Genomic DNA, 23,331 nt, shown 5'->3' on the forward strand with positions numbered 1-23,331 from the left:
ACATTTTCTTTGGATGCAATGCCAATCAAAGCTTTAGATGCTGCAGTACTGTTGCTCTAGCCTTCACCCTCACCCCCTTATAGTCAAAGAAATCCTCCTGGGAGAATGTCATAGGCTTTGACATCCCTTTATGGAATCTGTGGAGAATGGAGTACTTATGGGCTTGCTGGACACAAAGGAATGAAGCAATTTTTCAAAATCAGTTCACTGATAACTCTATTGTATTCTCCATGGAGCTCAAAAGACTAGCAGTCAAAAATCCAAAATAGCAATAGATGTATTATGTCAGCCTCTCAAGTCTCTTCAACAAAACTTAAGATTGAAAAGTTGGCAACCATGCTGTCTTTTTACTCCCCTGATAGACTTAGAATGATTTATTCTTGTTTGGCTTTGTAATTTGTTGGGACGCCTCTCTTCCCTCCTGTGAGGCACTGTTGTAATACTCCACCCTTTTAATACCAATTCCTGTTTTCTCAAAAAAAAGGAAAAAAAAGAAGACAAGAATTACAAAAAATGAAGAATGAGCAAAATTACAGGAATGATAAATGTACATGCTTAGCTAATGTAGTCTGCGATGCTCTCTTGAAAACAAGCACGCTCTTCAGGAGATGCAAACACCACCAAAGCGTTCCACGCTCCAGCTATCGGATGATCCAAGATGATGCACATGTGGCTAAGCTGTTCACTAGGACGGCCCAGATATGTCGGAGCTCCCCACCCAGAATCTGTATCGTAGAAAGGCAAGCCCACAAGAGAAGTCATGCCTAAGCCTACTAGTATGAACGGAGTTCGCCCTTCTCTAACCTGCAGCTCCACGTAGTCCACCATCGATTGCGCACTCTCCATTAAATCTAAGTTGTCCAGAACCTTCTTCATCTTGCCCACCACATAAGACAACGAGTTCTCACATAGCTGCAATGTTGCAACCACATTCAAGTGACACAAGGCATTCCCCATGTATCCCTCGTTGAGTCCCCTTGTCCTCAAGTTCATGGGAACCCGCAGATCCAGCTCATGATTCCCTGGCAGCCTGTGCACATTAAGGATCACTCTCGCAAAGGCGGTCCACAGAAGGGCTACCAAAGCTCGGTTGCGTGAGCAGGGCTTTGGAACGCTCCTCCTCAAAGACTCCAGAGAATCCATGGTAAACCTAAATCGAGTTGCAACCCCATAAGAGTGAAGGTGTTTTGTTCCTTCCGGGTGCTCTGTTCGCTTCCGGGCTTGGATGTATCTGGGTGGCGAAGTCAATGAAGGGGGCTCTCTTGCACTGATTACCGCTCTCCGTGATGGTACTGTAGGATGAAGAGAGTTTGCAAGACCTGCTCCTCTTGCAAAGGAGCATAGATTCTGCAGGAAAGCGGCGCTTGTGTAGCCGTCAGCATAGGCATGGCTACATGTATGTCCAATAGTAAAGCCACCACATTTGAAGGTAGTTATCTGCGAAGCATATTCAGCACATTAATTCAAGGAATATAAGCAATATGCAAGAAGATTATGCCCTAATTAATCAGAACGAATGAATCTTTTTCCTCCATGGAGATTTCACAAATGGGCGGAAAATTACCTGAAAAGCCATAAGAAGCGAGGGAGTGGATGACCTTTGCTGTCAAGCTGAGCTCTGGGCTTCCTAGGGTAAAGCACATCCAACGCCGGCTGCGGGATCGTCACATCACCGAGGTCGGTGACGGAAACATTGGCATGAGCAACATGAAATGGCACTCCATAGCCAGCAGGATTCTCATGATGGACAGCTTTATCATGAGGAACGCGGGATAAAGGGCCGGTCGCATGATCAGTCCCGGCCTTATAGCCATTGCTGGAGATGTGAGACTGAGAGTCATTGCTAGTAGCCATGGGATATCTCACCTCCAACCGGCTGGAGGAGTCATTGAACACCACTAAGCCCGCAGCGCAGGGATAATGAGCGAGCATTTCTTGAAGAGAGCGTTCCAGTCGCATGACAGCCTCAGTGGCAATCCTCTGCAGAGCAGAGCCGGGCGGTGATGCCAGCGTGCTGGCTTGCCCTAAGTCGTAGAACAGAAGAACCGAGTTGTAGTAATCCAAGACAAGGTCTGCAGTTGAGAGTTCTAGGGTGGCAGTGGAACTGCAGGGCTGCGTTGTCACGGAGTTGATCATCCTGACTGGATCCCATGAGAGCACTAGGGCTTCGCTTAAGATTGGAACTGACATTTTGGCTGCTTCACAAGAAGTTTTGGACAGATTCTCACAATAATTCCCACATTATGACTTAACTCAACACCATGAGCTTCTGTGAGGGAGGCACGGCATACCTAGCTAGGTACGATTCGGCGCAGGGGACCGTCGGCCCGGTGGTCCCCGCTCCCAATCGTACCTAGCTAGGTATGCGGTGCCTCCCGAGCAGATGCTCATGATGTTATGCATTGTATGAAAAACACTGAAAAAGTCTCCCTTTTCCTACATGAGAAAATCTCTAAATCTTCTTGTGCTTGAATTTTGGCTGCTTGAATTTGGGGGGAGTCTCTGTACAGCAGCTAGTGGGTGTTATATAGTCTATAGGCTATGCGAGAAAGTATTAGGCTTCAGGGTCTATTATCTATATAATAGTACGACCAATGCAGTCCACATATACCTTTATACACATACACGCAGAAGTGTCACCATCACTACCACGAGCTCACGCGACCCGACTCCATCGGGTCTCGTTCACTCTTACCAAGGGGTCATTCTTATACATATTTTCAAGTCAAACATGTGAGTAGGTGTGTACGTACCCAATTGTGTATATAGATATGTGTGTGCGTGTGTGTATGTGTGTGTCAACCCTTATATATACATCCATAGGACACATCACATTTTGTCTATCTCTCCCTTGTTGGCATCTCTCTCTCTCTCTCTCTCTCTCTCTCTCTCTCTCTCTCTCTCTCTCTCTCTCTCTCGGCTCTCTCATGGCTCTGTGTGTGTGTGTGTGTGTGTGTGTGTGTGTGGCTCTCTCATGGCTCTCTCTCTCTCTCTCTCGGCTCTCTCATGGCTCTCTCTCTCTCTCCGAGAGAGAGAGAGAGAGCCATGAGCTCTCTCTCGGAGAGAGAGAGAGAGAGCCATGAGAGAGCCACACACACACACACACACACACACACACACACACACACACACACACACAGAGAGAGAGAGAGAGAGAGAGAGAGAGAGAGAGAGAGAGAGAGAGAGAGAGAGAGAGAGAGCCATGAGAGAGCCAGAGAGAGAGAGAGAGAGAGAGAGAGCCATGCACAGAGAGAGAGAGAGAGAGAGAGAGAGAGAGAGAGAGAGAGAGAGAGAATGGAACATCAAAGAAATGAAAGCTCTTTGCTATCGTTTAGAGTGGTGGTGTGTATGATGGAGAGGTAGATTTGGGCCATCCCACAACCCCCCCCCCCCCCCCTCTCTCTCTCTCTCTCTCTCTCTCTCTCTCTCACTTTAACATGGACATGGTAAATTAAGAGTATACCAAGGCTCACTAGCAAAAAAAAGAACTCATCTAGTCGACTTCAAGTAATTGATGTACCCTACAACAGCTTGCTCTATAACATCATTATCTACTCAATAGCATGTGGAAGAGGGGTAGTAATGGGAATGATAGCATTGCTTATTTTATTGGTGTGAAATTAGGTGATGAGAAAGGATAGAGTAAGTAACAGAGTCGATGCCTATACATGTCCCCCCAATGGCGCTTGTTGGCTTGATGCAAAGGGCTCTATCATGGTGGTGTGTGTATGTTAAATGACTGAAATTGTAAAATCCCAATTAGATCTTGAGCTTCCCTTTAAGAAAACAGGGAGAATTTCAAGTTTTTCTAGCCCTACTCTCTCTCTCTCTCTCTCTCTCTCTCTCTCTCTCTCTCTCTCTCTCTCTCTCTCTCTCTCTCTCTCTCTCTCTCTCTCTCTCTCTCGCTCGTAGAATCCCAATTAGATCTTGAGCTTGCCTTTAAGAAAACCGGGAGAATTTCAAGCTTTTCTAGTTTACTCTCTCTCTTTCTCTCTTTCTCTCTCCCTCTCTCTCTCTCTCTCTCTCTCTCTCTCTCTCTCGTGTGCTTCACTTAATTGAAAGTGCATCCTTTTCATCTGGAGTAGATTGCAATCATCACCATAGAAGGGTCATGGCTACTGGTATGGTAATGGCAGCAATAGCAATGCTTACTTTATTGGTGTGAAATTAAGTGGTGAGCAACAATAGAGGTAGTAAGTGAGTTGATGTCATGAAATTAGGAGCAGGTAGACTACTACCGAGTGCAAGAGGTAGGGCGATAACCAAGAGAGTCTTCTTAAGAGCAAGGTGATATGCCAGCAAAGCTAAGAATGGAGTCCCACACATTCCAAATTTGAATATGAGAGAGAGAGAGAGAGAGAGAGAGAGAGGGCCGGGGAGATGTTGAGCTCTATGTATAGCACGAGCTCCATATACATCACTTGGGTCCCCTCTATATATACATCATCTGTGTGAGTATTCTACACATTTTGGGGATTGCATATGATGGTGTCATCTCTCTCTTCTCTCGTCTACCTACGCTCTCTCTTTTGAGTTCAACATGGTATCAAAGCCAACCGCATGTGTTCTCTATCCAGCTATGGCTATGGAGAGCTCTTCCTTGTGCTTCAAGCATGAAGATAAGTTTTACATATTTCTTCTTGATTGTTTTTTTTGAATTTTGTTGTAGTTGCTTTGTTCTTGCGTCCTTTGTAGACAAGAAAAGTTAGATTACAATTTCTCTGTTTTGGGCTCGAAACTGATGAGCAATAGGGAGAAACATAAGCATGTGGCTATGTCTGCAAGCGGTTGCAAAGAGGACATGTGTATGTACAAAGCATATTGGGGCCCTTCAAAAAGCAGCCCAAAATATGATTAACATGCTGGGAGAGGAGGTTGCTCTGATGCATTCTGTAGGGAGCGCTGCATTGGAAGGAGATCAGAGGGTTGCTATATTGGGGCCCATTACAGTGCAAGGGCCGCAAGCATGAAGGGAGGCTGCCACAGGGGGCTGCATGATGAGAGCAAAATTAAGTAGACACTTCCAGGTTCAAAACATATGAGCAAACACGGTGTCTATGTGTGCTAGAGGTTGCAAGAGGGTGTGTAGCCCAGAACTTTAGCATACATCTATGCTTTCACAGGGTGCTTTAAGATCTCTGAGTGGCCCTCCAACAATGACACTCATCTGCGGCTACTTTTGGCATGCTTTATTTAGCTTGTCATGGCCCTCTGCACGCAAGTCACTTTTGACCATGCTTTATTTAACGCCTTCTCGCTAATTACAGTAGTATGAGTACTTTCACTATTTATTAGCCTTGAGTCGCTTGTGTATACGGAGGTGGTTTGCACAAAGAGCGAGCTTTGTCTATGGAGGTGGTGACTCACGCAGGCCGGCCTAAAAAGAGTATCTACCTTAATTAGCGTCAACAATAGTCGTGCTGAGCTTATTGATTTGACGAAAGCCAAAAATGCATAACTGATTGCATGCACCTGTAAAAGTCTTGGTTGTTACTCTATAATGTGCAATTGTAAAAAAAATTGGCCGTTGCTCCTGTCTTTAGAGTCTTTCTGAGTAGTAGGCATCGTTGGCCTGCAAGACCTTCACACTGCGTCGCTGCAACTCCTTGCGACGCAATCAAAGAAAACCTTGACTTGCAAGCTCTCAATGAAAACATGGTATAGGCATAATAGACTAGCAAAGCCAACAGCAGAAGGCGTATGTATATGTAGCAGCCAACACACACGTGCCTCCTCCAAACGTGATGCTACTTTTATGTTGCCAAGCACACCACTCCTTTGCTATTGAGGAGATTTTTTCTATGGTGCTTGTGACAATGAAAGAGATTACTGAGGCCTTTCTTGGAAGTACAAGAATGCAGTTATCATCACTTTTCCTACCTACTTCCATGATTCTCAAAGGTAGGCAACTAAGGACGTAGGAGTTATTTCCGGTTTAAATGTGAGTGCGGTTTATTGACTTGTGAAAATGAAAGAGATTGTTCAGGCTTTTCTTGGAAGTACAATGAAGAATGCGGTTGTCACTGTTCCTTCCTACTTCAAGGATTCTCAAAGGCACGCAACTAAGGACGCAAGAGTTATCTCCGGTTTGAACCCCGAGTGCAACTATTCCGATTTGTATCCATCTCAAGTCCTCACTACAGAGAGCATTCATGGTTGCAAGAACTTCAAATCTGAACTCAGCACACTGGTTTAATGTTGCATCCTTACGGCTCGCAGTGACTACAACCACCGGTGTCAATCATCCTAAAACAGTTCTATTTTTACCTTGTCTATTTTTATTTCACATGCTATTTTTAATTTTTAATTTTTTTTCAGTACAACGAGCATGCATGACCACCTAGATAATATGATATTATGCCTAGCTGAGCTGATGTGTGCTATGGTATTACTTAGAGCCTTTCTCAACAAGCACCTCGCATTTTGACCTTTGCCCGATTATATTAGTGGCTTGCAAGACCTACAAGAATTATTAGTTGAGCTGACAAGTCTATTATTCGCAGCTTATGAGACGTGTGGGCACCGAAAAAACAGAAACCACAAAGGAACTTACTGAGGTATGGATTGTAGAGTTGTGTCTTATGGACAGGGTTGTAGAAATTTCTTTCTTTTTATGAGTTTCAATTTTTGTTACAGTATTTAGATGCAAACACACTCAAGTATACACTGTTTAATGTAAGGTCCTTGACTCATTAGGTCACAGTGTGGATGTGATGGTTGAAGACATCATTGTAGATAGTTTATGTCTAGGGTCTTGATGGGACTAAGATGTAAATTGCAATTGGAATCATTACAAGATTAGAGACCCATAGGCATCTAGGACATTGACCAGTGTGGTATTTGAGTGATGTGATGCATGCTCTGGAGTGGTAGCATTGTGTGTATGGATAATCAAGAGCATGTTTGGATGATGTCATTCTCTGTTTAGGTGATGTCAGCCCATGGTTTATTGAGTAAGTTGGTCTCTGCTCTCACAAGAGTAACGTCTGGTTTCCATGGCTTTGACATCAATGGTGATGAGGAATGTCATATTTGGTTTATTCACGAGTAAGTTGAGCTTGCTGTTGATTGTAGGCTCTACGATAAGTTTGTGAGAAGAGGTTGTAGTTTGCAAATCATATGGTTTGTTTCATGAATTCTGATTGAAATTATAGACTGAGGTTTGATTAAACAGGCCCTTGAAAATCATGTAGAAAAAAAATTATAGGGGTTACGTTCTTAAGGCTCTTGTGTCATATGTGAGGCTTGTATTTGTAGCTGGACTTTATCAATTTGTAAATCATAGATTTTATTTTTATTATATCTTTGATTGACATTGTAGAATTAGATTGACTGAAGAGGCCCTTCAAAATCATGTGGACAAAGTTATTGGGGCGCATTTTGTTCTTAGAGCTCTTATGACGTATGTGAGGCTTATGTTTCTAAGTAGACTTTCTGTCATATTTTATAATTGAATTCATTGAACAGAGATGAATTTTATACGAACTGACTTTGATCCCATGGAATAGTATGCCACTGGATTTTAATATTAGTGCTTCATATGATGATTTGCTAGACGATGTGTTGATTTTTATAACTTCAATTTATGATTCTCCAAGGATTTGAGCATTAGTGCTTGGTATGATGGTCTACTAGACTGTTAAGTATGGAGCCTGATTTACCCTTGTAATTTTCTGTGGTAAAAGTGCACATTTGTAAGGCCCCCATTATGAAAAGAAGCCATCGTGCATGAAGGAAAATCACTCACCGGAAACCAAAATTTTCACAGACAAGAATCAGGGGCAACCTTAAAGGCCTCGGGGGCAGAGGCCCCCGAGACTTTTTTTTTCGCCTGAATATTCTTTTTCGCCGGAATATTATGGCCGGACGGCGGCCGAAAACTGGTCAGAAAACAACCGGTCGGTTGGCCGGTGGTCGGAAGTCAATGGCCGGTGGCCGATGGTCGGAAGTCAATGGCCGGTGACCAGTGGTCGGAAGTCAATGACCGGTGGCCGATGGCTGAATTCAATGGCCGGTGGCCGAATTCAAAAGCGGACTCGTCTTCTCAAGGGCGGCCACACATGGGCGGATTGGAGGGTCCGATTTGGACTTATTCGCACAAGGGAGGCTACACATGGCTGTCTCTCATAAGAGAGGGCAGCCCTTTTGGCCTATAAAAGGAGGCCATTTCTACACACATTTCATAGTGTGAAGTTGATGCAACAAGGTGAGTGTGAGGTGGTGAGAGTGAAGCAAGGCGGGAGCTCCATTAAGGGTATAATCCCTTTGTAAACTACTTCTTGTTTTGAAGTACTAAAGCCATTCAGTGGCTGCTTTCCCGTGGACGTAGCCCACATTGGGTGAACCACGTATATCGTGTGTACTCTCTCTCTACTCTATAATCGCGTGTATATAAATCTGTCTCTCTCCATTAAGTAATCTACTCAATTATCTATTTAGCTACGTCTTATTTCCTAACAACTGGTATCAGAGCAAGGTTTGCTCGTAGCTAAATTATCTCAAGGAAAGGATTCCTTGAATTGAGTGGGAGTTATGGCGGAGGAAGGGAAGCTCAAGATTGAGAAGTTCAACGGAAAAAACTACCAACATTGGAAGATGCAGATTGAAGACTATCTTTACGAGAAGGACCTCTATTTGCCACTAGGCGGTCTTGCGAAGAAGCCCGCAACAATGGCAGATGAAGCATGGATTGTCCTTGATCGAAAGGCACTGGGAACAATCCGGTTAAGCTTGGCGTCAACGGTGGCCTTCAATGTTTCGGAGATGAAGACCACGGAGGACTTGATGAAGTCACTTGACGACTTCTACGAGAAACTATCGGCATCCAATAAGGTATTTCTTATGAAGCGCTTGTTCAATCTAAAGATGGCAGAGAATGGTTCAGTTGTAGAACACCTAAATGACTTTAACACAAACATAAGTCAACTTCGATCAGTGAAAATCAATTTCGATGACGAAGTGCGAGCTCTCCTTATACTATCATCTCTACCGGATAGTTGGGACAGCCTTGTGATGGCTGTAAGTAATTCTATCTCTGGCACAAATACTCTTAAGTTTGATGATGTTGTGGGTGTTCTCCTAAGCGAGGAAATGCGAAAGAGAAGCACAGGAGAATCATCAAGTGCTGCACTATCAGTGGAAACAAGAGGAAGGCTTAAGGAGAGGTTCAAAAACCAAAAGGATCGTGATCGCTCAAGGCGGAGCAAGTCACGCACAAAGTCAGTTCTTGAATGTTGGAACTGCGGCAAGAAGGGCCATGTCAAGAAGGATTGCTGGTCCAAGAAAAAGAAGGAGACAGAGTCTCAAGACAACAAGCCAACATCGGAGGCCAATGTGGCAGGTAAAGTAGAGCAAGATGCTCTAATTCTCTCATTAGACAATGTGTCTAATTCCTGGATAGTAGATTCCGGGGCTTCATTCCATGCGACACCACACAAGCAACATTTCCAAGACTACACCAAAGGTAATTTTGGGTATGTATACTTGGGAGATGATGAAGCTTGTGAGATTGTCGGCAAAGGTACAGTTTCTGTCAAAACTGCTAACGGAAATGAATGGAAGCTTAAAGATGTTAGGCATGTTCCTTCTCTTCGCAAAAATTTGATCTCTACAGGACAATTGGACGATGAAGGTCACAACATTGCATTCGGAAACAAACGGTGGAAGATCTCAAAGGTATCTTTGGTGGTTGCCAAGGGTGAAAAAGTCGGTACACTTTACTTGTGTACTGTTAGCACGCAACCTTCAGCTTGTGCAGCAACTACAGAAGTTGACAGTGCGGTGTGGCACTACCGACTTGGGCATATGAGTGCCAAAGGAATGCAAATCCTTCAAAAAAAGAAGCTTCTACCAGGTTTGAAAGAAGTGGACTTAGAGTTCTGTGAAGATTGTGTTTATGGTAAACAAAAGAGGGTAAAATTTCAAAAATCAGGAAATGAAAGAAATTATAAAAAACTTGAGTTGGTTCATTCTGATGTTTGGGGTCCTACAAGTACACCATCACTTGGTGGCTCATTATACTATGTAACATTCATAGACGATGCGACTAGAAAAACATGGGTTTATGTCATGAAGAATAAATCCGATGTATTTTCCATATTCCAAAGGTGGAAAGCCTTTGTGGAGAATGAAACAGGTACCAAGGTTAAATGCCTCAGATCCGACAATGGAGGCGAATATTGCAGCCAAGCTTTTGAAAGCTTTTGTGCTAGCAATGGCATTCGGAGGCAAAGGACAACCCCAAGGACACCTCAACAAAATGGGATTTCGGAAAGGATGAACAGGACAATCATGGAACGAGCACGAAGCATGCGGCTACATGCAGGCCTACCGCTTGGGCTTTGGGCGGAAGCTGTAAGTACGTCTGTGTACTTAATCAATCGGTCACCCTCAACGGCATTGGATGGGGGAGTTGCAGAAGAGGCATGGACAGGTAAACCGGTGAATTATGCATTTCTCAAAGTGTTTGGGTGTGAGGCTTTCATGCACATAGATAGAAGCCTAAGATCAAAGTTAGATGCAAAGTCCAAAAAGTGTTTCTTCATTGGCTATGGAGAAGGAGACTTTGGGTATCGCCTATGGAATCCTGAAGATGGTAAAATCTTAAGGAGTAGAGATGTAATTTTTAACGAAAAAAATATGTACAAAGATTACTTGGAAAGAAAACAAACAAAAGAAACAGGTGATGAGTACATGGAGCTTGAGGACGGTGAAGACTCAAGGACTGCAAACGGTGACAATGTGCAACAACGTCAACCAAATGAGGAGCCTCAACCTATTCCCCGAAGATCTACAAGAGCAAGTAGACCTCCAGAAAGATTTGTTCCTTCCTTCAACCATCTCTTGATCTCAGATTCTGGAGAGCCGGAATCATATGAAGAAGCTATGCAACATGAATCCAAAGAAGAATGGACGAAGAGCATGCAAGTGGAGATGGACTCACTACATCGAAACCAAACATGGGAGTTGGTTGAGTTGACTAAAGGTAAGCGGGCACTTCAAAACAAATGGGTGTACAAGCTAAAGGAAGAAGAAGGTGGGAAGAAAAGGTACAAGTCTAGGCTTGTGGTAAAAGATTTTTCTCAAAAGAAAGGTATTGACTTCAATGAAATATTTTCTCCTGTTGTAAAAATGAACTCAATTAGGCTTGTCTTAAGCCTTGTGGCTGCTCATGATCTAAATCTTGAGCAAATGGATGTAAATACGGCATTCCCTCATGGTGACTTAGAGGAGGAAATCTACATGCTTCAACCAAAGGGGTATGAAGGTAAGGAGAAAATGGTTTGCAGATTAAAGAAGAGCTTGTATGGTTTAAAGCAAGCATCAAGACAATGGTACTTGAAGTTTGATCGATGGATGTTGGATCATGGATTCACAAGATGCAACCCGGATCACTGCGTCTACACGGAGAATTTGGGAGATGGGAAATTCATCATCCTAATGTTGTATGGTGATGACATGTTGATTGCAAGTGCTAACATGCAGGACATCAAAGACCTAAAAGTGGAGCTGTCCAAATCTTTTTCAATGAAAGATTTAGGTGCTACAAAGAGGATACTTTGTATGAAAATATCAAGGGACAGGACGAAGAAGACAATAAAGCTATCTCAAGAAGATTACATCAAGAAGGTACTAGAAAGGTTTGCAATGAAAAATGCAAAACCAGTTTCTACACCTTTGGCTGGTCATTTTAAAATAACGAAGGATATGTGTCCAAAGACACAAGAGGAGATAGCCTATATGTCTAAAGTTCCATATGCTGCAGCGGTAGGTTCTCTAATGTATGCCATGGTCTGGACAAGGCCAGACATTGCACATGCAGTGGGAGTTGTGAGTAGGTTCATGGACAACCCAGGTAAAGAGCATTGGCAAGCTGTGAAGTGGATACTTAGGTATCTAAAAGGGACAACAACAAATGCTTTGTATTTTGGAGGAACTGATATTTTTCCAGAAGGGTATGCTGATGCAGATATGGCAGGTGACAAAGATACTCGAAGAAGCACTACTGGCTATGTGTTCACGGTTGGAGGCACAACAGTAAGCTGGGCTTCAAAGCTGCAGAAAGTGGTTTCACTTTCTACCACGGAAACAGAGTATGACGGAGGCAAGCAAAGAAATTATGTGGCTTCACAGGTTCTTATAAGAGCTTGGATTCAAACAAGACAATTGTGTCTTGTATAGTGATAGCCAAAGCGCTATCCATCTTGCGAAGAACTCAGCCTTTCATTCAAGGACAAAGCACATTGAGGTGAGATATCACTTCATACGCACTCTTTTGGAAGAGGGACAACTAAAGCTAGGAAAGGTGGATACAAGTGAAATTCCTGCAGACATGTCAACAAGGAGAAGTTGAGCTTTTGCTCATCTTCAATCGGCATTCAAGAATAAGAAGCTAGAATGGAAAGCAGTCACAAGTTTGGTTTGGAGATCAGTCTCCAAGTGGGAGATTGTTAAGTATGGAGCCTGATTTACCCTTGTAATTTTCTGTGGTAAAAGCGTACATTTGTAAGGCCCCCATTATGAGGAGAAGCCATCGTGCGTGAAGGAAAATCACTCACCGGAAACCAAAATTTTCACGGACAAGAATCAGGGGCAACTTTAAAGGCCTCGGGGGCGAAGGCCCTCGAGACTTTTTTTTCCGCATGAATATTCTTTTTCGCCGGAATATTATGGCCGGACGGCGCCGAAAAGTGGTCGGAAAACAACCGGTCGGTTGACTGGTGGTCGGAAGTCAATGGCCGGTGGCCGGTGGTCGGAAGTCAATGACCGGTGGCCGGTGGCCGAATTCAAAAGCGGACTTGTCTTCTCAAGGGCGGCCACACATGGGCAGATTGGAGAGTCCGATTTGGACTTATTTGCACAAGGGCGGCTACACATGGCAGTCTCTCATAAGAGAGGGCATCCCTTTTGGCCTATAAAAGGAGGCCATTTCTACACACATTTCATAGTGTGAAGTTGATGCAACAAGGTGAGTGTGAGGTGGTGAGAGTGAAGCAAGGCGGGAGCTCCATTAAGGGTATAATCCCTTTGTAAACTACTTCTTGTTTTGAAGTACTAAAGCCATTGAGTGGCTGCTTTCCCGTGGACGTAGCCCACATTGGGTGAACCACGTATATCGTGTGTACTCTCTCTCTCTCTCTCTCTCTACTCTATAATCTCGTGTATGTAAATCTGTCTCTCTCCATTAAGTAATCTACTCAATTATCTATTTAGCTACGTCTTATTTCCTAACATAGACATTGTGTTGAATATTTTGACTTCAATATATGATAGTCATGTAGTGACATGACCAATATTGGAGAGTTTGATGCTCTATCACCCATAAAGAATTTCATATAATTGACAATGAGTTATTACTAAAATTCTTGATGTTTACTTGATTTTGTGCCTTGATGATCATTCTATAGAGTTGAATGCGTCATCTTGCCATGGCCACCTGAAAACCTATTGTTATGGAAATCACTTATATCGTCTCAAACATTGTCATAGTCATGCCATTATTGTTATGTCCATTGGTATGAATGTCGTCTCAGCGGACATTGTCATCGTCATGCCATCATTACTATTGTGATTGTTACGAATATCTTATCGGACATCTTGTTGTGCCATGTATTTATGTGCACACACACACACACACACATGCTTATTTTGTTATACATACATATGATCGTCATGCCATCATGGTAAAGGCCATTGTCTTGAATATCATCTCAGACATCTTCATCCTCATGTCATCATTACTATGGTCATTGTTATAATATCGTCGTAGACATTATCAATTGTCATGCCATCATTGTTAAGGCCATTGTTATGAATATCGTCTTGGAAATCATCATCGTCATGCCATCATTGTTGTGGCCATTGTTATGATCATCGTCTCGGACATCGTCATCGTCATGCCATCATTACTATGGTGATTCTTAATAATATCTTCTCAAAAATCATCTTGTGTCATGCATTTGTGTGCACACATACATTCTTATTTTGTTATACATACATATGGGATATCTGATCATCCTGACATCATTGGTATGGCCATTCTTATGAATATCATCTCAAAACTTGTCATCGTCATGCCATCATTGTTGTCGCTATTTTCTTGAATATCATTGCGGACATTATCAATCTGCATGCCATCATTGTTATGGCCATTGTTATGAATATCGTCTTGCACATCGTCATTGTCATGCCATCATTACTATGGTCACTGTTATGAATACCTGCTCGGACATCATCTTGTGTCATGTATTTATTTGCACACATACATCCTTTTTTTGTTATACATACATATGATCGTCATGCCATCATTATTATGGCCATTGTATTCAATACCATCTCGGACATTGTCATCCTCGTGACATCACTACTATATTGGTTATTGTTATGAATATCATTGTGGACATTATCAATCGTCCTACCATCATTGTTGTGGCCATTGTTTTGAATATCGTATGGAGATCATCTCGTTGTATATATATATGTGCGCACATATACTCTTGTTTTGCTATACATGCATATGTGTTACTTGATCGTCATGTCATCATTGTTATGGCCTTTTTCTTGAATATTGTATGGACATCATCTCATGTCATGTATTTATGTACTATCCATTGCTATGTTACAAAAAGGACAGCATAACAAACTATCTCTTATGACATTTTGATTGTGATTATTTCCATTGACATTGCTACGATTTTCTCGATTGTATTTCTTGAGTTTATGATATTTGCAGGTATGACCAAAAGCTACAGTTTATCAAGACATTTTCTAGTGAAGAGATTATGGCAGAATAAAGAAGTCTATGAAGACATTTTTTTTGGTGAGCAAATGTTGGCAGTCTACACAAAGATATCTCTCTCTTGAGCCTTTTAAGGCCATTGTTGTACTTGATTGGAGTTATGTAGCTCCTCGTAAGCATTATTTGTAAATTCAATTATTAATATAAGAGTGGGTGTATATAGAGCTATGGGTTTTTCCCTTTAGCCCCCAAGGGTTTTTTCATCCACAGTTAGGGACCCTTATTTGAGTGGGGGTGTTGAGCTCTATATATAGCAAGAGCTCCATATATAGCACTTGGGTCCCCTCTATATACACATCATCTTTGTGAGTATTATACACACTTTGGGGATTTCATATAATGGTGTAGTCTCTCTCTCTTCTTGTGTATGTGCGCTCTCTCCCTCGAGTTCAACGAGAGAGAGAGAGAGAGAGAGAGAGAGAGAGAGAGAGAGAGAGAGAGAGAGAGAGAGAGAGAGAAAGAGAGAGAGACAACTCTGTTGCCACCTCAAGAGGATACTTGAGTGAGAGTGGAGGTGCTGACTAGACTAAGGTTTTACTGCCATAGAGTGTTAACGCCCTGCATTTTCATTCATCATCTCTGTGTGTGTGTGTGTGTGTGTGTGTGTGTGTGTTGTTGGACGGATACGCAGCGACGGACGTCAGTACACCGAGAACTCAACTAACAATATTTGTCAGGTAAGGACGAAGCTTGACCCGCAGGCGCGTGGAAGCAAGCATAGGGTGTCAACCTACACTGGACCGACTCCTAACTAATTCCTAAAGAGGTCTCTACCCAATGTCGAAGCTACAGCCTTCAAGAGTGCATAAGAGGAAACTTCCTACAATGCTTTCTAAAGCTGAACACACATCAAATAATCTCAAAACACCACAGAACTTGAAGGAGACCCTACTAACACCAGTAGGTCGCTCTCCCTAAGGTTTATGAACCAAAACCCCAACCCAAAACACCTGGTGCAGAATCACGTAAGATGTCTGGCCGAAATTTGCAAGTCGTCGTTTTCAAAATCTAAAGTGCCTAATGTGTAGCTCTACTCAATGCAAACGCATGGATATGCTGCAATGCAAAATTAGACAACATATGCTCACCGAATCACCAGATGAAGCTCGTAGGTGGAGCTCGCAAAACCAGACCGTACGCGCGCAATGTAGGTATTGGCGCGTAGCTCTCATCGGGGTCAACACGTTGCACTTCTCCGCACTCGATTCCGACCACCGGTGCGTGCATAGCGTCAAGATGAAGCTCTCACTCTCTCTCGTACACGGTACGCTCACTCACAGGCTTCAAACTTTTTTTAAAATGACAAAAGGTTTTTTTCATTAAGGCCAAAAAGTGGTATAAGTTCCTTACAATTCTCAAACTCTAATGTTCCAATTTTACCATCTACTCAATCTAAATGTCAAAACTGGGATACAATTTGGAAACTTCTGTAAGCCCCAATATTTACAAGGTAAAATGTCTGGTATCCTCAATAAATGAATAATTACCAAAAATAATAATCTGTGGAGCAGTCATTTCCGTAGGGTGTGTCCAGCTTCTAACACTCCCCCTCTGCTTGCTCATGTCGTCCCCGACATGGCTATTGAGCTGCTTCTTCATCTTAAGGTTTCTCGCATCTTGAGCAGTGACTCGTATCTTGCATGTTGAGCCAGTAGTGTTGGGCCGAAAATGTCAGTGTTGATGGTGAAGAAGCCGGTGTAGAAAGTTTCTTCAAAGGCCTGGAGGTGATAGGATGGCAAAAACATGATCCTTTGATACAGTGCATGTATCACCTCCTTGGAAGGCTGACCAGACAGATCGTATGCACATCTGTAAGTATCTTGAAAGAAGAAGATACTCTTTGTCTCCTGGCCCGGTTTGAACGTCTCGAAGACAGCCAAAAAGGTTTTGCAGATCTTTCTCATCATAACACAAGATAGGTCAGGCGAGCTAGCGAACAATTTGATGGCGCCCATTAGGGTTTTCACCATGTATTGAACACTTATTCTCTCGCCTACCTTCAAGCCTGGTAGCTTCGGATAGTTTAGCCAAGTAGGTTGGCTTCTTTGCAGTAGCTCATGGGCCTTCCGCGTCCGTATCCTTGGTAGAGGGCAGAAACTTAAGTTATCTCTGATGATTTCTTGTGCCTCTACCAAATGGATTAGGTACTGTGGATACTTCGTCAGCCATGCCTTTCTCCACCTCGGTTGATAGTCGACTATCAACTTTACCCCTTCAGGCTTGGAGATATCTGTTTTGTATAGTGGCACTGTTGGTTCTTCTCTAATTTTTTTGTTGACCGTGGCGGCTTTGTACTTTAGCAGAGGATATGGGAGAGAGGGTTGTATCCATTCATGCCGAAGGTTGCTGGCCTCTATCTTTTGAATGGTCATTGATTTAAAAACCCTCTACTCCCATTCAAAATCTTCTTTGGCAGTTTCTCAGATTTCTGCTTCTATGGCCTTTCGCAGCTTCTCTTCTTCTTCTAGTGTCAGATCTTGTGGCTCTTGAGAGGGTCCTACAAGGATTTCCTCTTGCATTGGTGTGTCCATAGGATCTGCCACATTCTCTAAATCTACATTGTCAGATCTTGTGGCTCTTGAGAGGGTCCTACAAGGATTTCCTCTTGCATTGGTGTGTCCACAGGATCTGCCACATTCTCTAAATCTATGCCTTCCATGGCTGTTGGCCCTGTGCTTAACTGCTCTTCTTCTTGCTGGCCTCTTAGTTCTTCTATTTTCTTTTGGAATGTTTGTTTCTCTGCTTCAGCTTGTTCTCCCATGTTCACGAGGAGTTCGTTCAAATCGGCATTGATCTTCTCCGTCTCCTCGAGCTTTCTCTTGATGTTTTCCAGCTCATCCTGCATTGCCTTGTGCTCTTCTTCCATGCGTGTTTGCATGATCACTGACCCCTCGGCCATCATCAGCCTTTGCTTCTTCTCTAAGGTCAACTCCTTCTGAAGTTCTTTGATTTTTTCTTCATGAAGATGGCTCTTTGAAGTGGTGTGAGTCGAGGTAGTAGCTCTGACTCTGGCAGGAGAGGCTCGTAGCCGCTGGATGGTTTGATCTTTAACTTTAAGCTGGTCCTAGGGCTCAATGACCTCATCCTGGCTAGCCTCCTACTCTATTTTTGCCTTCTCTTTGGCATTCCGCATGGTCTCGAGTTCCTTGGACTCTTCAGCAAGTTGTAGGGTTAGGTTATCCCTTTCCCTCTCTCCATCTGTCAATGACTTGCTGAGTTTCCTATATTTCTCTTCGGCTCCTTGCAGTTTTTGAGCTACTGCCTGATTCTCTCTTTCCATCTCTTGGCATCTTTGCAATACCTCTACCAGACTGGCTTGCAGCCCTGTTTCTCTCTCTATATGCCTTTGTCTTTGTTTGTGTAAAGTGTCAACATCAGACTTTATCTGCACTTCAGTGGATTTGAGAGTAGCCATTTCACTTTCTATGGCCATTGATTGTGCCCTTAGCCCGGTTAGCTTGGTCATCACCACATCCCAATCATTGGTGGGTGGGTGCAGGTCCACTGTATCAGTGGCCGTCTCTTTTAGCTCCACTAACCGCAGGCTCTACATCTGCTCTTTGGGCCCTGTGCTTGCCAAGTCAAATGCAACTATGGTAGCCTCTTCTTTTAAATATCCAACAGCTAGCAGATCTAGAAACGTTGGTGCAACCATAGTTTGTCCGTGCTGGAAAGTGTACATTGTAGTGCTACGTATACTGACAGGTGCATGGTAGAGGGCTAAAGATAGTGTGGGAGACCTGGGCAGGAGAGTGGCAGCGGAAATGTATGCTTAAAGTGGTTTTTTTAGGCCGAGGGGGGCCTCCAGAGTGAGATAATGATGACGCCAGGTCACGGTGTTCGAGATGCGGAAAATATGTCCCAAAATGTGGTATTTGAGATGCTCTAGAAGCTCATCCAGACAGCTTGTCAAACGGAGCCCGGATGTGCAAGATATGGCAAGTTGAAGTGGGATGCGTTTGCAGATCCTCGCCGGATCGGGCGGGCACAGGTAGTTGGTCAAGGTGGGTGTGATATCATACACGGGAAGTGTTCGAGTTGTGGAGCACGCCGGTCTTTTCGGATTGAGAATCGGGCTTCTAGATGGGAAGTTATGGACAATCAAGTTTTGGTAGGGGCCACTTTCGAGGCGTTTGGGAGCCACATTGGGAAATGTGCAATTTGGTGTTTTCTTGAGCTCGCCACGTGTCAGGTGGGTAGCATGCAGCATATGATGCTAGTCGAAGTCGACGGCACTTTAATTGGAGTCCGGAGCATGGAGATATGCTTGGTTGAGGTCGGTAGTTCGTAGCGAACGTGGATGGTCGGATGCTTTTTTCTATGTTTGGGACATGCCGTTGAGGCCATCAAAGCGTCATGATGTGAAGCTAACAGATGGATCTCCCAGGTTGCATGATCGGAAAACTTATCGGGCGAGCCCGGGCACACGTAGCACCGACGGCACATGAATCAAATACTTGAGGTTTCCTTGTTTTGTAAATGTAAAAGAAAAGAGTGGCCGGACTCAAAGGGGAAAGTAGGAAAAAAGTGAAGTTGAAGACTAAATGTAAAAGGGTAAGCTTGAGTAAGGGAAAAGAGCCCAAAGGCAGTCGCTACTGCCCAAAAAAAGGAAGTTTTTTTTCTTTGCTTTGAAAAGAGAAGAGGAAGAAAAAGAAGGGAGGCAACGTTTCCGATAGAGCAGGTTTTTCTTTTTTCCTTTGGCTTGGGGAGAGGAGGAGAAAGAGAAGGGGCTTTTTGGTGTGCTCAACAGTCAGAGCCGACACACGATGGTGAAGTGTGGTCCGTGAAGCGACCCGAGAGCATGAGGGCTCAGAAGGAGAGGGAGCCAACGAGGGTTTTCACAAGGAGGAGCCACTATGCGAGCGAAGGCCGCGATGGATTTGTCATCGAAGTGTGTGCCGACGTACTTGAGTTTGGAGGGAGGTGTGTGCCCCTCTATATGAAGCAGGTGATGGCCTTGTTGCGACCAAGAGCAGGACATATGGATTTTGTACAGGTGTTTTTGTTTTGAAGGAGAAGCTATGATTGCCGATTTTTTGCGTCCTCTTTCCCCCCTTCCCCCCTTTCTTCTTTTCTCGTCTCCAAGGTGTGTGGTGTTGGTGTGTCTGAGCGTGTGCGCCCCCCCCGGGCCCCCTTTGTATGTGAGAGAAAAAGAGAGAGAGGTGTCGAATTGTGGAAGAGCTGGATGCGAGTAAGATCGGTGTGATCGCTTTGTGAGGATTGTGCAAAGCGTGTGTGCATTTGGAGAAGTGCAGGCGAGAGACGGGCGAGGCCTTGTTAGTGTAAATTGTCTTTTTTGAAGGTGTTTTCGAGAGGACAGGGGTGCTGTGAATACCCCGAGCTATATAGGGGTAGTTGTTTGTGTGTCGGGTGTGTTCCCCATTCCCCCTCTCCATCTTCTGGTGCCACCACTGAGGAGCAAACTGATTGCTCCCTGGTGATGTGTTTATAAGCAAACATGTGGCAGAGTGTTGGCCCGATTTTCAGTGGTGAAGAAGATGCAGATGAGTGGCTGGCAGATTTCGAGTTATTGATGCTCTCATTGCAAATGTGGAGTGATGAAGAAAAGCTGGAGACAGTTCCGTTGGTGGTGCGAGGTAAAGCAAAAGCCTGGTTTGATGGTCTAGAAGCTACGGATAAGCAAGATTGGGTTGGTTTTTGAGAGCGGTTTCTACACAGGTTTGGAAAAGTGGTGTCGGCTACTAAAGCAGATACGAAGATTAAAAAGCTGCAACAAGAAGTAAGTGAAAATTTTGATGCTTTTGTCAAAAAGTTTGAAGCAAGCTGGAAGGATTTAGTGGCTATCACCAGAGTGATCAATGCGGATGGTTTCAAGCTGGAGAAATTCCTAGCTTGCTTGTGTCCTTGAGTTCGAGATAAGGTGGATGATTAAGAGCCAAAGACTTATGCCGAGGCAGTCAGAGTTGCCCGGGTGAAGAGCAGAAAAATGAAAACAAAGCTGGAGTTAGGCTTGTTAAAGCCTGCAGATTATGTGCATGTTGAAGCAGTAGTTTGTTCTATGGCCCCGTCGAGGATGGTGCCAGTGATGCGAAGTGTGGAGCCTGTTACGGTAAGACCTATGATTGACTATGCTCCTTGGAAATTTGAAGCGTCTATGCCAATTGTGGAGGAGTTTGTCAACGAAGATGAGCCTTTTATTAAAGAGAGCCTGTGTGTAGAGGAGTTAGCAGATGCCAAGTGTCCAGTGCAACTTGAAGAGCTGGAGCCTGTTCTCGTGGAGTGCTTGTATGAAAGGGTAACCGATCGTGGCCAAATGGTAGGTGCCGAGAGCTTGGATTAGGATGAAGAAAGTGGGCTCAATGATGGTCCAAATTTTGTGGAGCAGCTAGGGGATGATGATGATGATACCAAATCGGCGTATGGTGAAGATGGGGCTACAAGCTCAAGCTTTTGGGAAACAAACAAGGAGGATAGAGATACAAGTTGCGAGATAGAGTCTGAAGAGCCGGTATTGGTAAAGGTAAAGTTACCTTATTATGCGCATAAGGATGTGGTGGTTGCCACTATAAAGGATGAGCAGGTGATAGCATCACAGCTTGAAAATAGAGACATGCAGGTGAGGGTGTTGTGTGGCACCATGCTAATAACGATGCTCATCAAGGCAGCTTCGGAATGTGCTTTGATTGTACAACAGGCACATGGGATTCTCAAGAAGAAGAGTGTTGTTGTGGCTAAGGAAGAAGAACAGGTTGAAGAAAATGGCAAGTAGGAGGCATCGGATACTTGTCAAAGGGAAGAGCAGCTGCAATCGCCTATGGACTTCACGGGTAGTGCCTTGGATTTAGGTTCTTTTCGCCACGAATGTATTGAAGATGAAATTGAATGGGTGTTTGATGACCCAATGGGTGAGATGCATGAAGAGACAAAGGTGCTTGCTGGTAAAGCTTTGACGAGAATGCAAGTGATACAAGGTTCTATCCCTCTTCGGTTGGCAGTTTCTTTGGAAGAGCAAATGCATGTTGCTATGGTGGTGCCGACAAAGGGAGTTATGGTGGTGAGTATGGAAGTGATGGTGACCGGGGTGCCTGTGTTGAAAGCGTTGCCCGCTAAGCGGAGTGGTTCTTTTGAGCATGAAGAAAAGTCCAAGGGTGTGAACTTGTTCAAGCTATCAAAGGAAGTTTTCATATGGTGGTTAAAGGGGATGCTGATAAACGCAATTGTGCAGTGGGCTATCGAGAAGGTGCAGGATTTGCTTGAGGAGGATCTCACCTTACATGGTTGGGAGGGAGGGCATGGTATGTTCAATGTGAATGGTGATGTACACTCGGAGAGTGGTGATGATTTTGGTGGTGTTTTTTTGGAACTGGACAGTATGCCAATGAATGTTGGGAGCATTAGAAATATGCCAAGGGCATGTTTTTTGGGGTATAAAGCCCAATGTGGTCGCCTAGGTAAGTGGGCGGGCCGCCAGGTATGTACACATATTCTTTTGTGAAAACCTAATAAGAACTCACTATGCTCTACACATTACAGTAGAGCGAGCTCACCATATCGTCGTGCTCTTCTTCTCACATTCTCTCTCGCGTCGCACTTCCGCTCGTACTCCTTCAACTGGTATCAGAGCTCAGATCGAGGCTCTGGGTAGCACTGCAGGAGGCTAGAGTCACTAGCTCAGACTGGAGTGAAATTCGATAGGCGAAGACACGGCCCCAAATCTCGTGGGTGAGCCCAAAGGGATCGGTGTGCTCAGAATTTCATTCTGAGGTCATCTCGGTCACCGTTTGGCTTCGACAAAGGTCTGCGCAGGCCATTTTCGACTACGTGGTCTCGGCAAGTGCAGATCCGACTCTGCAAATTTGGGGTTTTCGGCCTACGACTGCAGGTGCTGAGGATATCGACACTCCCAGAGTGTTGATTTGTGGTTGTCTACACATCGAAGGACGGCTCACAGTTCTTGGAGGCATGTCACATACGACACGGACGCATCTACACACATACTGTAGGCGACATCCACTAGTTCATCAGGTAGCTTGTGTTTGCTGCTTGATATTCCAGATTTCATCCTGACATTGTAGGTACTTCCACATGGGATGTATTGTCAGAGATGATGTATGTTTGTTGATGGTTTGCTGGTTGTGAGTCACGCAGCAAACAACCGCCGCAGCGGTTACAGCATATAGTGGGAAATTTGTGGATGTATGACTTTGTGGGAATTCTATGTACTGTCAGATTTACTGCAGCCTTTGTTGAGGGTCGAGTGAGTTTTTATTGAGCTGGGGGATTCTCGAATGTTGAGATCCTTTTGGTGATACAGGTCTTGGAGCGATCCCTCGAGCACCCTTAGATAGGCAGCTAGGATGTATTGACTGTGAGTTAGACAGTTGGGATTGCATCTTTGCTTTACTGCCGTTGAGTCATTGTCGCAGTCTATGCTTACAGGACAGTGACAGGACAGTCAGAGACAGTACAGGTGCAGGATAGGTTTACCCACAGCTTACAGTGTTAGAGAGATAGTGGTTTTTTGAGCTATTTTTTGGTCTGTTTTTTAGTACACCAGAGCCATTTTACAAAGG

At 44.1% G+C, this 23,331-nt stretch overlaps 1 protein-coding gene across 1 annotated transcript; it reads right to left on the bottom strand.

Annotated features, from left to right (window-relative positions):
* Positions 1–555: 555 nt before the first annotated feature.
* On the bottom strand, positions 556–2,151 carry LOC147459471 (rosmarinate synthase-like). Its single transcript, XM_086509844.1, has 2 exons — positions 1,567–2,151; positions 556–1,440 (listed from the first exon to the last, which is right to left on the bottom strand). Exons 1-2 carry the CDS (start codon positions 2,134–2,136, stop codon positions 556–558), a joined length of 1,455 nt encoding a protein of 484 aa, XP_086365970.1. The 5' UTR covers positions 2,137–2,151.
* Positions 2,152–23,331: the final 21,180 nt, after the last annotated feature.

The sequence above is a fragment of the Adiantum capillus-veneris genome, chromosome 4 (genome assembly GCF_014529385.1).
Source record: "Adiantum capillus-veneris isolate H3 chromosome 4, ASM1452938v2, whole genome shotgun sequence".
Lineage (NCBI taxonomy): Eukaryota > Viridiplantae > Streptophyta > Polypodiopsida > Polypodiales > Pteridaceae > Adiantum > Adiantum capillus-veneris.

Coding starts and splice junctions, on each gene's coding strand:
- LOC147459471 (XM_086509844.1), bottom strand. CDS start 2,136: ATGATCAACTCCGTGACAACGCAGCCCTGCAGTTCCACTGCCACCCTA. Junction 1,441..1,566: donor CTCGCTTCTTATGGCTTTTC/AGGTAATTTTCC, acceptor GAATATGCTTCG/CAGATAACTACCTTCAAATG.